General features: G+C 41.8%; 1 protein-coding gene across 2 annotated transcripts in view; it reads left to right on the forward strand.

The window, feature by feature from the left end:
- Positions 1-15,159, forward strand: part of BTK (Bruton tyrosine kinase) — a 36,951-nt gene that overhangs the window by 11,559 nt on the left and 10,233 nt on the right. The window contains exons 3-9 of one of the 2 annotated variants that reach the window (XM_021932446.2): positions 211-309; positions 3,509-3,577; positions 5,127-5,208; positions 12,529-12,675; positions 12,980-13,047; positions 13,789-13,976; positions 14,395-14,457. In XM_021932446.2, coding sequence (XP_021788138.1) covers positions 211-309; positions 3,509-3,577; positions 5,127-5,208; positions 12,529-12,675; positions 12,980-13,047; positions 13,789-13,976; positions 14,395-14,457 — 716 coding nt within the window. The remainder of the gene's footprint in view (positions 1-210; positions 310-3,508; positions 3,578-5,126; positions 5,209-12,528; positions 12,676-12,979; positions 13,048-13,788; positions 13,977-14,394; positions 14,458-15,159) is intronic. The other variant, XM_021932447.2, reaches the window with a different exon arrangement.

Below are 15,159 nucleotides of genomic sequence, written 5' to 3' on the forward strand. Positions count from 1 at the left end.
CTCTTCCATGGTATTTGCCCTCCATTTGGTAGTCAAAGATTAGATTTATAGATCTGGAAGGATATTTTTTTCTTCCCCCACATGACAGGTGCTGATGTAGCCTGTGCGTGCCACCTCACTACCTTGAATGATTAGATAACAAAATCTAATCATCTGGTTGCTTAATACCTCTTAATCTTTCTCCGTTTTCTTCCTCATTCTATTTCTCAGAGAAGAGGCAGTAAGAAGGGTTCAATAGACGTTGAGAAGATCACTTGCGTTGAAACAGTGGTTCCTGAAAAAAATCCTCCTCCTGAAAGACAGATTCCGGTAAGAAGAGACCAATGTCTGAGACGGGGAACAGCAGATTTGAAGAAATTTGCAACATTTAAATTCTCTGTAAATAGACTGGTGATGCTGTGCAACGTGGAACACAGTCAAATTTCCTTTAAAAAATCTTCACTCTACCACATTGGTTATAAAGAATCTTAGCTTCTTTCTTTCGATTCAGAACATCTCACTAAACCTGGAAAATTTGTTAACACAAACTTTTAAATGATGCTATATCAAGTTTTCGAACTGATCAGAGATCATTGGTTTTATTCCCTCAGTTACCAGGATCAGATTTAGAGGCTTGAGTTAAGTCTGAATGCCAGAATCCTAGGGCTCTGAGTCACATGATATTCTTTAATACCTACTATTCATTCTCCTCTCACTTTCCAGAGCAAGAGGCATAAAACCAACTGACTTTTGAGTTCACTTTTAAAAAATATATATCAATTTCAGTATTTTCTTTTTTTCTTTCTTTTTCTTTTTTTAGACAGAATCTCGCTCTGTTACCCAGGCTGGAGTGCATTGGTGCCATCTTGGCTCACTGCAACCTTCATCTCTTGAGTTCAAGCAATTCTCATGCCTCAGCCTCCCAAGTAGCTGGGAGTACAGGTGTGCAACACCATGCCTGGCTAACTTTTCATATTTTTTTAGTAGAGACGGGGTTTCACCATGTTGGCCAGACTGGTCTCAAACTCCTGGTTTCAAGTGATCCGCCTGCCTCAGCCTCCCAAAGTGTGGAGATTACAGGAGTGAGCCACCCACTGTATCTGACCATTTTTGGTATTTTCTTGATCGCAAGAGAATTACATATTTATTATAGAAACTCTGGAATATATAAAAAACACAAAAAGATTAAAATGATGCATAATCCTGTTACCCAGTTAAAACAACTATTAACATATTGGTGTACCTAGACTTACTAAACCTGGAAAACAGATGTTTTTCTTCACTAAGAACACATACACATACACTTATATATGTTACACATTTAAAACATAGACTCATAGTACACATCTTGCTTTGTAACCTACTTTTTCAATGTAATGATACGTGGGAAACTGTTCCTCATGACAATAGATACTCTCTAATAACATGATTTTAATGACTGCATGGTATTCCCTATTATGGATGTATTGTAATTTGTTTAACTAATCTCCCATTATTACACATTCAGTTTGTCTACAAGTGCTTGATAGTATAAACCATGTTGAGAAGAACAATCTTGCATACATCTTTCTGTACTTTTTTAATTCTTTTCCTTATGATAATTTCCTAGAAGTAAAATTTTGTTCTTCTCTTTAAGAAAATCTGTGCACTTTGGTTATTTTTATCTTTTTATTTCATTTTCTAGAAGTGGAATTGAATTTCATACACACCTACAAGCTATGTATGAGAGTGCCTGTTTCTGTACATTTTTTCCAACACTTGATATTTTATGTTGTTGTTGTTGTTGTTATTGTTATTATTATCTGAGACGGATTCTCGCCTGTCGCCCAGCATGGAGGGCAGTGGTGCGATGTCCGCTCACTGCAACCTCCACCTCCAGTTCAATTGATTCTCTTGTCCCAGCCTCCTGAGTAGCTGGGACTACAGGTACCCACCACCACACCCGGCTAATTTTTGCATTTTTAGTAGAGATGGGGTTTCACCAGGTTGGCCAGGCTGATCTCTAACTCCTGACCTCAAGAGATCCTCCCACCTCGGGCTTCCCAAAGTGCTGGGATTACAAGCGTGAGCCACTGTGCCCGGCCCAACACTAGATATTTTAAATATTAGTTAATTTGACAGCCAAGAAAAATAGCATTTCAGGCAGGGCGCGGTGGTTTACGGCTGTAATCCCAGCACTTTGGGAGGCCAAGGCAAGTGGATCATGAGCAGGAGTTTGAGACCAGCCTGACCAACATGGTGAAACTCCGTCTCTACTAAAAATACAAAAATTAGCTGGGCATGGTGGTGCGAGCCTGTAATCCCAGTTACTCGGGAGGCTGAGGCAGGAGAATTCCTTGAACCCGGGAGATGAAGGTTGCAGTGAGCTGAGATCGCACCACTGCACTCCAGGCTGGGCGACAGAGCAAGACTCCATCTAAAAAAAAAAAAAAATATATATATATATATATATATAGAGAGAGAGAGAGAGAGAGAGAGAGCATTTTATTGCTAACTTATTTTGCAATTTCTTTTATTCATAAAGTTGGTCTACTGCTCATTTATATTTTATTTGTGAATTGCCCATTAATTTTTGGTCCCTTTTTTTTTTTTTTTTTTTTTTGAGACGGAGTCTCGCTTTGTCGCCCTGGCCGGATCTCTGCTCACTGCAAGCTCCGCCTCCCGGGTTTACGCCATTCTCCTACCTCAGCCTCCCGAGTAGGTGGGACTACAGGCGCCTGCCACCTCGCCCAGCTAGTTTTTTGTATTTTTTAGTAGAGACGGGGTTTCACCGTGTTAGCCAGGATGGTCTCGATCTCCTGACCTCGTGATTCGCCCGTCTCGGCCTCCCAAAGTGCTGGGATTACAGGCTTGAGCCACTGCGCCCGGCCCTTTTGGTCCATTTTTACATTGAGATGTTTACCTCATTTCTAATACTTTTAAAGAGATCTTGATACAAGAATATTAATCCTTTAACTGTAATGTATGCTGAAAATGTTTTTCAGTTTATCCTTTATCTTTCAATTTTGTTTATGATGCTTTTTGCCATATAGGGATTTAAAGTCTATGTCATCAAATTAGTTCAGTTTTTTCTCAATAGTTCTAAGTTTTATCATTATATTAGAAAAAGCTTGCCTCCCACAAGGTTATATAAATAATCGCTTATATTTACTCTCAGTCATTCATGGTTTTATTTTTTATATTAAGCTCTTGAATTCATCTGGAATTTTCTTTGGTGTATGGTGTAACATAGCTACCTAACTCCTCTCCTCCCCACAACATTAGTGGTTAAATATTTGTCCCAACAACAATTTTTTAGAAACCTTCATTTTCCCAATGATTTGAAATACCTGAGTCTCTCTTGACTGGGTATGCGCTGGGTCCTATTGTATATGTGTCCCTATTGACCTATAGAAAGTGATCACTAAGCATCAGCCTTGTCTGTGCAGGAGAAACTTCTGAAGCCACAGCAAAAGGCTTCCAGTACCTAAGGAAATTCAGAAAAGAGTAATGCATCAACCAATAACCATTTTTTCTTATTTCATTACAGAGAAGAGGTGAAGAGTCCAGTGAAATGGAGCAAATTTCAATCATTGAAAGATTCCCTTATCCCTTCCAGGTGAGTTACTTTCTCTCACCAAGTCTTGAAAGGCCCCTGTAACACAATTAGAAGGGGTGGTGGGGTGCAGGGCAGAGGGAAGGCTACGAGGACCCAGTAAATAGAAGTTGAGGTGGACAAGGATGCTGAACCAAGAAATGAGACTGGCATGGGTTGAGAATGTTTGCTTTTCTATTTACCTAATCTAATATAGTTTATTTTAGTCTCTATACCTCAAAAAGAATACATAGCAGGACCAATTCTATCATAGTCTGTCTTGTCTATGATAACTGCATTGAGAAAGATGCTCTGCTTGTTGAGTGAGCATTTCACTTCCTTCTGGTTCTGATAATCTGTCTAATGGTGGTCATGTGGGTTGAAGACAGAAAAGGGGAGTAGTATTAGGAAGTTCAGTATGAGGAAGACTTATTAGACTTAGCATAAACCTAAATTCTGTTGTAATCTGGAAGAGCTGAAGTGCCACATATGCATCTGTTTAGGAGAGCAAGAACTACAAATTTGGTCTTCAGTTTGGCTTGCTTACATCCTGAGAACTCTGTAGGCCACATGTCGTGAATACAGCAGCCTCTGCAACAGTGAAAGCCAGAAAAGGAAGTGGAAAGTCTCAGGGGAGGGGGCTTTCTGTCATGGATTTATGAGCACAGCAAGACTAACAAGCAAAAAGAAAAATGTAAAAGGATCTTGTTCATGTCCCTGACTATATCAAAGTTACAAAACCTTTGAAAGAGGGGTATTTCAGATACAGTTTTTACTACCAATGCCTTTCAACAAAATGACATTGTTTGGCTGCACTAGTGAATAATGCTGAATAGCAGATAATTTTAAATTAATTTATATTTGACTTTATAATTTATTATGTGATGTCTATAAACTCTGTGAGGGTTGGAACCACATCTTATATATTTCGTGCATCTTCATAACACCTAGCATGATGCCTGTACATGGTTAAAAAAATACTATTTGACTTGATGATATTGCTTATTATATAACTTGCCCTTTTTGAAGTAGGTTTGTAGTTCCAAATTTGATTTATTTTGGCTAATATTGGTGAGGGGAAGCCACTAGGTAGTGGAGGTGGAGGTAATTAGCCATGAATTAAAATTTTACTCCATATTATCCAAGTGAATAACCCATATGTACTAATCAAGACAATTTATATAGATTATCACTTCAATTCTCTTCTATACAAAGTCAGAATTTAATAATAAGATAAAATACCCTTTGTTGGATAAACAAAAATGTTATCTCCAGCAAGGGCAGACTGAGACATTATAAAATAAGTTTATGCATGAATTGAAACACAAGTCAGGAGGGACCTAAGAGGATGAAAAATTCTAAGAGCTTTCAAATGCTACATCCTTAGATATGAAGAGTTCAGGAATCCTTCAGATAGTTCACATAACCTGAACACCACTGCTGACTGAAGATTCTGCGTTTCTTTGTTTTCTACAATGAATATACAAATTGTCCCCTAAGATTAGTACCTTGAAGGTCGTTCTCCTTTTTTTCTGAATCCTAACCGCGGAAGTCTGTGTTTTCATTGATCCAGGTTGTATATGATGAAGGGCCTCTCTACGTCTTCTCCCCAACTGAAGAACTAAGGAAGCGGTGGATTCACCAGCTCAAAAACGGTGAGAATTATTTGGAAAATAAATGTTTCCAAAGAAAGAAGGAAAGGAAGGAAGAGGAGCTAGGTGGGAGGAAAAGGAAAGAAGGAAGAGAGAAACGAGAAAGAAAGAGAAAGGAGAAACGTAGAGAGAAAAGAAGAAAAAATGGATAGAAGGGGAGAAAAGAAAGAGAGAGGGAGGGGAGGAGGGAGACAGGAAGGAAGGAAGCAAGGAAAGAAGGAAGGGGATGAGGGAGGAAAGAAAGACAAATAGAAAAGAGAGAAACAAAGGAAAGTTTGTATTTTGCTTCAGTATTAGTAATACAACTGAGCTTAGTATTCTATCATATGAATAAAAGATAAAATATTAGACTAAGAGTTTCCCAGTTCTACCACTATCTCTTTAGTGCAATTTTGTAATTGTAGGCACCTCCATTTCTCTATTTATTAAAAAAAGTCCCATTTTTCACACTGAATACAAGGGTGATGTGGCATCCAATGGTTATGCAATATTTAGAATCCTAAGCATAAAATACCTAGCTCCAAAAAATTAAATAGATGATGTATGAGAGTGCTTGAAGTCAGAGTCAGAGAACCTGGTTTCAAGCCCTCTTTTACCACTTACAAACTGGGCAATTTCTGGCCAGAAAGTCAACAAGCTTCTTTGATGCTCAGTTTCTTCTTCTCAAAAGAGAATAATGGTAATTCATGCCACACCTACCTCTGGGGTTGTTGTAAGGATTAAATGAAGTAATAATACATGTAAAAGCACATGGAAAACTGTAAATCACTGTACATGAAAGCACTGTACATCTCTTTGTTGTGGATAAATATTTCCCAAGGAAATATTTTATATTCCTTGCTTTGTGAGGACCTAAACTTGAACAGTTTCAGCATTTCACATCAACCATACAGTGTGTGCAGATAAGCTTGACTGTAAATGCTTGCAGCACAGGATGCATGCACACATATTTGCCTATATATATAGCCACATGTCAAGTGACTGAGAGATTAACTGGTTGAGTTGACATCAGGAAAGGCTGCCTAGAGAAACAGGAAGGATGGCAGACTGATAATGGTATGGTTGGGTTATTGCATGACAGCTCTTTGTCTTAATAAACATTTAGATTCTGATACTCACTGGCTGGCTATACCAGCCTTGTACACTCCGTTGAATGCAAGTTTGATTGGTCAAAATTATATTAGTCAAGTCTTTCAAACTGAAAGGGAACAGGAGGAATGAAGATGAAGGATCATCTATTCAGTTACTGCTATATGCCAGACGTTGAGCTAAATACCTTGTATATATTATCTCATTTAATTTTCACAACAACCTTGGGCTAAAAACAGCAACAACAATAACTAACACGTAATGAGCACTTACTATGTAGCAGGCTCTGTGCCTAGTGCTTCAAATGTATTACTTATTTTATCTTTGCAATAGCCTTAAGAAGTATGTCTTATTCCCCTATTTACAGATGAGGAAACCGAAGCTCAAAAATGTTATGTAACTTGCTCATGGGCACACAGTGAATGGTGGAGCCTGAATTCTTATCACATCCCTGTGTCTGTATAACTCCAAAGCCCAAGCTCATTACATAGTTTTGTGCTGCTTGGTTTCCAAGTCCAGAAATTTCACATGTAGTCGGTTGCAAAATATTCTATTGTAAAGCTATGTTGAATATTACAAATAGGTGATATCCTGCACTACACAGTTCAGTTCTTGGCATATTTTAAGATAAGAGGTCTGCTTTAGCCCTTGGGCTACAAAATGAGCAAACACTTTAATACTGCTTATTGTGATACAGGCTCTTCTTTAAGTTCTTTACATATATTAACTTTGTATTGACCATATGAGGCAGTTATCCTATCATCCCCATTTTACAGATAAGAAAACTGAGGTACAGAGAGGTTAAGTAACTTGCCCAAAGGCACTCAGTTAGTAAATGGCAGCGTCAGGCTTTGAATTCAGGCTCCAGACTCCATGTCCTGAACCAGTATGCTATTTCCAGCCAGAGAAATATTTGCAGAGACTGGGATAGGAGCTCTGCAGGACATATATATTTGTACTTCTTTAGTTCTCTCCATAATGCCTCATACAGCGCCTTGCACACAGAAAGGGATCAATAGTTGTGTTAACTGATTTATCCGTGGGAGTAAACAACCACCACCAACTTGGGCTCCACATCGATAAATGGCTAGGTTTTAGCCTGGAAATGGGGAAATGTAAGGCAGACTAGCTGAAGGAGAAATAAGGGAGAAACTGGCATGCTCAAGTTCGTAACTTCTTTACACTTCATATACTAATTTCAAAAGCAGTCATAGTTTAGTCCAACAAATATTTATTTATTTATTTTGAGATGGAGTTTCACTCTTGTCACCCAGGCTGGAGGGCAATGGCACGATCTCAGCTCACTGCAACCTCCGCCTCCCGTGTTCAAGCGATTCTCCCGCCTCAGCCTCCCGAGTAGTTGGGATGACAGGCACCTGCCACCATGCCCGGCTAATTTTTGTATTTTTAGTAGACACAGGGTTTCACCATGTTGGCCAGGCTCGTCTCAAACTCCTGACCTCAGGTGATCCACCTGCCTCTGCCTCCCAAAGTGCTGGGATTAAAGCATGAGCCGTCACACCTGCCCCAACAAATATTTATTGAATGTCCACTATATTCAAGGGTGAGTAATGACCGAAGATAAGGATATCCAGCTTGTGAGCTTGTGAGCTTGTGAGCTTGTGAGCTTGTGATCTTTGTTTCTTTCTTTCTTTCTTTTTTTTTTCTTGAGATGGAGTCTCTCTCTGTTGCCCAGGCTGGAGTGCAGTGGCGTGATCTTGGCTCACTGCAACTGCCGCCTCCCAGGTTCAAGCGATTCTCCTCCCTCAGCCTCCCGAGTAGCTGGGACTGCAGGTGTGCACCATCGTGCCCAGCTAATTTTTGTATCTTTAGTAGAGACAGGGTTTCATCATGTTGGCCAGGCTGGTCTTGAACTCCTGACCTCAGGTGATCCACCCGCCTTGGCCTCCCAATGTGCTGGGATTACAGGCATGAGCCACTATGCCCAGTCAAGCTTGGTTCTTAACTCAGATATTAACCTTACAATCTTGATTATATGCTGCTCTTAAAGTTCATTAGCTAAGTAAATTTACAACAGGCTAAAAATAAAGCCAAAATAAATAAACAGAAACACCACCACTTCAGCTGGGTCATCAGTGTGACCAGGGAGTGTGGCTAGGCACATCTTTGCCTTCTCTTCCCTTAGGTTTCAACAAAGGCATTTTTTTCCCCAGTAGTTCCACCTAGGTACAGTCTTATTGAACCATCCTGGGCTAACAACAGGAGCCAAAAAGTAGGCACCTTCCAACAAATACCATGACTGCTGGGAGATTTAGGTGCAAGTCCTAACAATCCCAGGACAGTCCCAGGTGCTGCCAATGTCAATAGTGAGTCACTCTAGGAGCCACAAAATAATGATGTTATTCCACTCTTTTTGTTTTTTCTTGTTTGCTTTTATGTTTTTATTATCCTGCTCTTGGGTAAAATGCACCAATAAGAAATCATTGACATGAAAAGGGGACTTCATGAGAATACTGGTTACCTTTGCAGGAATATTGACTGAAGAGGCATGAGGTGCTGGATCTCAAGGAGGTTAAATGGGTGTAGAAAAATATGGTTTGCTATACACATTAGATCTGTGCACTTTATTATATGTAAATTATACCTCAATTTTATTTATTTATTTTTATTTATTTTGAGACAGAGTGTTGCTCTGTCGCACAGACTGGAGTGCAGTGGCACAATCTTGGCTCACTGCAAACTCCGCCTCCTGCATTCAAGCGATTCTCCTGCCGCAGCCTCCCGAGTAGCTGGGATTACAGGCGTGCACCACCAAGCCCAGCTAATTTTTGTATTTTTGGTAGAGACAAGATTTTACCATGTTAGCCAGGTTGGTCTCAAACTCCTGACCTCAAGTGATCTGCCTGCCTCAGCCCCCCAAGGCGTGAGCCACTGCACCAGGCCTATACCTCAATTTTAAAAGCAGAGTCTCAGATACCTTATATCCAGCTGCCACATTTTCTCATTTCTCATGGTGCTTGCCATGCAAAAGTTATATTCCTGAGGGCTTAACCACAGACTCTCTCTCCATGTCCTTAAATATGGCAGTGGGCCCTTCTATGTTCCAGCACCACAAATATTTGCCTATACTTATTCTTGAATCTTTGGTCAAGCTCAATAGAACCTATCCTAATTGCAAATTCAAAAGTAGGCAAATGACCTGACCTCGCCAAAATGAATAGAAGAATGGCATTGGCAAATCTCCAACAAACAGTATGGAAAGGAATGATTCATGTATGCCTGAAACAGAATTTTAGACATTAACCTGATAAATATGGATAGAAAAGACCAAACCATCAAGTGCTTGGAGAATGTGTACTATTAGTGCTTCCCAATAGGGCTGGCCATGTGCATTGGTGGAGCAAGCAGTCTCCCCTAGCCCTCCCACTTGGACACCCTGCTTTTGCGATCCTCTCCTAAGTAGCTGGAAATACCAGCTTTGGATTAGCCAACAAAAGAAGGGGTGTCATCTTCAAGGGACCTCTTAAGAGGCAGACATTATCTGAGAATGTAGGGAGGTTTCTTAATGAGTGTGCTAAGGGTAGGGAAAGCAAGAAGCCTTATTTCCCCTCATTATCATATTAGTAAGCTTAGTTTATTAGAGTGGCTAGTTGTCGATTAGGTATTCTTTGGCATGTCTACTGGTGCCCAGCCCTGCAGAAGACAGAGCAAACCTGAGGGTCTTCAAATCCCTAGGTGACAGGGAGTGGCATGGGGGGAGGGGCCAGAGGGTGGATGTGGTAGGAGTAATCAATCCTGGCAGGGAGAAGTATCAATGATATTGTTCACAACTACCAGTGCTTAGTAATAACAAAAGGCAGACTTTGGGTTGGTTTTACTATTGCTTTAAAATTCCCTCTAGTGGCTCATGCCTGTAATCCCAGCACTTTGAGGGGCAGGGGTGGGGGTGGGGGTGAATCACGAGGTCAGGAGTTCCAGACCAGCCTGGCCAATATGGTGAAACCACGTCTCTGCTAAAAATACAAAAATTAGCTGGGCTTGGTGGCGCATGCCTATAGTCCTAGCTACTCAGGAGGCTGAGGCAGAAGAATCGCTTGAACCCAGGAAGCGGAGGTTACAGTGAGCTGCGATCACGCCACTACTCCAGCCTGGGCAACATAGTGAGACACCATCTCAAAAGAAAAAAAAAAAATTCCCTCTATGCAGTGCAGTCCCTTATAGTCTGCACTCTATCTGAACAGATCCCACCATTCTGTCCTTGGTACATTGGTGAAGAGGAGTGCTGAAAAAGTCAGGGTGAGGGTGGGCAGGGGAGAATGGTCTCCAAATCTATGTGGAGAAAAGCATCAAAATGGCTCTTAAAAAAAAAAAAGAACTTTTGTTCATTTGCCTGCAAAATGCACCAGCCACTAGAAGCTTTTAGGCTTTCCCACAAAGCCTTAAGTGAATGAAGTGTGACTAGCAAGTCATTAAGGATTTGAGTTGTTTCTTTTTCTTTTCTTTTCTTTTCTTTTTTTTTTTTTTTTGAGATGGAGTTTTGTTCCTGTTGCCCAGGCTGGAGCACAATGGCGCAATCCCGGTTCAGTGCAACCTTCGCCTCCCAGGTTCAAGAGATTCTCCTGTCTCAGCCTCCCGCATAGCCGGGATTATAGGTGCATGCCACAACACCCAGCTAATTTTCGTATTTTTAGTAGAGACGGGGTTTCATCATATTGGTCAGGCTGGTCTTGAACTTCTGACCTCAGGTGATCCACCCGCCTCTACCTCCCAAAGTGCTGGGATTACAGGCGTGAGCCACCACACCCAGCCGAATTTTAGTTGTTTTCTACAGTGGAAGGTTTTGTTTTGCTTTTGTCTTTTTTAAAAAAAGTTATGCCAGCCACTGGACCTGGTGGTGAGTGCTTCTAGTCCCAGGTATTTGGGAAGCTGAGGTGGGAGGATTGCTTAAGTCTAGGAGTTCAAGGCCTGCCTGGGAAACACAGGAAGACCCCCCCATCTCCAAATAATAATAATAATAATAATAATAATAATGATAATAATGATGATGATGATGTTATGTGGGATTCTTCTTAGCCGTAAATGCTGAAATGTGTATGTTCTCAAATGTGCGTGTTCTTGGACCAGCCTGGGTCTTTGCTCCAGTGTTTGCTGCTGTCAATTATTTCAGTTGTCTTTGCTTATCTCAGTTATCTGACACTATGAACCCTGGGTGACTTTTCTTTCTTTTTTTCTTTTTCTTGAAACAGAGCCTCGCTCTGTCACCCAGGCTGGAGTGCAGTGGCGCAATCTCAGCTCACTGCAACCTCCGCCCGCCAGGTTCAAGCGATTCTCCTGCCTCAGCCTCCCGAGCAGCCAGGATTACAGGCGTGCTGTAATTTTTGTACTTCTAGTAGAGACGGGGTTTCACCATCTTAACCAGGCTGGTCTTGAACTCCTGACCTCATGATCCACCCCCCTCAGCCTCCCAAAGTGCTGGGATTATAGGCGTTAGCCACCGAGTCTGGCCGACTTTTCTAATTGACTTCATGTTAAGGTTCTTGATATGCCATAGTATTATAAACACCAATACTAATTCCTCCTCTCTGCATCCACTCTATTCTTTGCAAAATACTTTTATTCTGGGAGATCTTTTGGGCCTCACAACTCCATGAGGGAAATGAAGCTGCTGTATTACCTCTGGCAATGAGCTCAGTCTACTTCAGTGGCCCTAGGAAGATTCAAATCATGTTGATTCTAGAGGCAAAGTCACCTTCATTTGCCCTTGAGATCAACTCTGTTGACTATTCTATATAGAAAGCCTCATGCAGAAGTTCTCACTGAGGCTAATTATCTCTAAAAGATCACTCAAGGAACTGAGAAATCGGTATTACAAGCTGGAGAGATTGGCTTGGGCACATTGTTTCCCTTATCTGGGAAACAAGCACCATGATGAACACCTGCCTTATAGGAAGATTGTAATGGCTACTGGGAAAACATAGATAATATGTTTCTGTTATTGGGCTCTAGAGCCATCAGATAGTCTTATCTCGTTGCTTGGGAGATAACTCCTCATCACAGACCACTAAAGAAAACTGCACAGGAAGTGTCTGGGACCAGGGCACAGTCACGCAGGCCAGTCATGTGAGCCAACCGGTCCTGAGATCTGCTTTCCTTCAGGGTGGCCAAGGAGGAGGCAGTTGTTTGAAGTTCACCACTAAGTTCAAAGAGGAAAACATGCAAATGGTGGCTTCTCCTCCATGTCAGACGTGATCTCTCTCTTCTCTCCTACTACAGTAATCCGGTACAACAGTGATCTTGTTCAGAAATACCACCCTTGCTTCTGGATCGATGGGCAGTATCTCTGCTGCTCTCAGACAGCCAAAAATGCTATGGGCTGCCAAATTTTGGAAAACAGGAATGGAAGTAAGAGATCTGATCGATGTAATTTCTTCCTCCTTTGACTCTGTTTCTATCACTCTCCCAAGGGTCTGTCAAGCCCAGGGACATAGCATAAGGTTGTACATTTTGGGTGCTAAACAAAGGGTCCTGGGGGAGGGAGGAGGTACATGAGGGCTGAAATGCAGTTGGTAATCTGCTCTCCGAGCTATGTGACCTGGCATGCCTAGCTACTTTTTCTAACTTTCCTAAAGGCACTCAATATGGACGGTAAAGTCCCTGACCAAACCTGTCCTTGGGCCCTTTCCTAAAGTACATTCCATATCATCACTGGCTTCTTGTTTTGCAGGCTTAAAACCTGGGAGTTCTCACCGGAAGACAAAAAAGCCTCTTCCCCCAACGCCTGAGGAGGACCAGGTATACAGGGAAACTGGGTGCTGCCACTGCTTAAATGGAAATTTAGAGTCAAACCCTGAGAACACTCCAGAGTCTTAGAATTACCCTGGGACTTGGCAGTGTTAATTGGTATTCTTGCTAAGACGGGGGATTTGTTCTTCTAATTAGGATTTTCTCTTCAATGGAAAGATAGAAGGCTCTCAGCAATCCTGTAATCCAATCACCTGTTTAGAACAAAGCCTGATTTTTTTTAATGGAAAGTTTTCTGGTTTTTTTTGTTTCGTTGTTTTTGTTTTTTTGACACGCAGTCTCGCTCTGTCGCCCAGGTTTGAGTATAATAGCACAATCTCGGCTCACTGCAACCTCCACCTCCCAGATTCAAGTGATTCTCCTGTCTCAGCCTCCTGAGTAGCTGGGATTACAGGCACGCACCACCACGCCCAGCTAATTTTTGCATTTTTAGTAGAGATGGGTTTTCATCATGTTGGCCAGGCTGGTCTTGAACTCCTGGCCTCAAGTGATCCGCCCGCCTTGGCCTCCCAAAGTACATTGGAATTATTAAACGCTCCATAGATGGTCTTTATATGCATGCAAGGCTGAGAACTCCTGCACTGGTGCTTAAAAATAGTTGTTGAATGACTGCTGAGTAATATTTTATTATGCCTGGTTTGAGCGTCTTGAGTAAGCCAGAGAGAGAGTTGGGAGAGAAAAGAGTACTTGATATCTAGACAAACCCTCCTACCTTTTCTTCTAACTACACAGATCTTGAAAAAGCCACTACCGCCTGAGCCAGCAGCAGCACCAGTCTCCACAAGTGAGCTGAAAAAGGTTGTGGCCCTTTACGATTATATGCCAATGAATGCAAATGACCTACAGCTGCGGAAGGGCGACGAATATTTTATCTTGGAGGAAAGCAACTTACCATGGTGGCGAGCACGAGATAAAAATGGGTGAGTCCACACCAGCCCTTCCTGAGCCCGGTGCCCACCCACTCCCTACATGTGAAAAGTGCTGCAGCATAATTCCCCTGATCAGCATCCTCATCAAAGACTCTTCTTCCCACACCAAACTGAACATGCTGTCCCTCCAAGTACTTTCCAGTGTGCAGCTCTCTATACATGGCCTCTACCACCTCTCTGAGCCTCTGTTGTTGGGCACATAATAACCAATGTGACATGTACAGAAGCTCCGCACCTCACTGGCTCACTGCCTAACCATACATCAGAGACGTGGTTGTCTTTGAGGGAGGTGCATGATACATATACCTCCATCTGAGATTTGTTCTGAGCTCAGGGATGTGGGCATATGAATCTGTCTCCTGGAGGATGGGGAGATGCTGGATGAACTGCCACATTGTCTTCTTCACAGGCAAGAAGGCTATATTCCTAGTAACTACGTCACTGAAGCAGAAGACTCCATAGAAATGTATGAGTAAGTATGTTTATGTCAGTCCACAATCTTTCAGGAGGAACTCTCTCTCTCTGTCTCTCTCCATATATATATATATATATATATCACACACACACAAGTGTATATATGTATACATACACTGGTGTATATATAGGTATATTATGTATACATACACAAGTGTATATATACACACTTTTTTTATACTTTCAACATATTTTTTATTTCAAGATATATATTAAAATTAGTGTCATCTGAATCAAATGATGCCACCACCTCAAATTAGTGTGTCTGTCTTACCTTTACCCCCCAAACACCCTCCACTTATGAGAGCTGGAGAGGTCACCATGCCCTCAAATTCAGAATAATCACACTCAAAGGAAAAGGAGTTGATGACTTCATGAAAGAATTAAAATGTCAAACTGCTACTGTTGTTCTTTCCTCCCTGATCATGGAAGTGGATTGTTCTCAGGTGCCCCAGTCCCTGATCTCTTCCCTGCGACTCCCTGCTGCCTGCCTTTGCCTGCTACTCTCCATTTCCATGAATCTTCAATGCCAACCTGGGTTTGGGAAAGCAATACAGTGTGCTATGCACGTGACAGATGGTCAGTAAATAGGGTTTGAGTGAGTTGACTGAATCACCGGCATGGACAAGCCCTGGAGGGTGCTGTAACCTCCAATCTGCTTATGACCAGGAGCCACTCAAGCAGCACTCTCCCTTCACAG

The sequence above is a fragment of the Papio anubis genome, chromosome X (assembly GCF_008728515.1).
Source record: "Papio anubis isolate 15944 chromosome X, Panubis1.0, whole genome shotgun sequence".
Taxonomy (NCBI): Eukaryota; Metazoa; Chordata; class Mammalia; order Primates; family Cercopithecidae; genus Papio; species Papio anubis.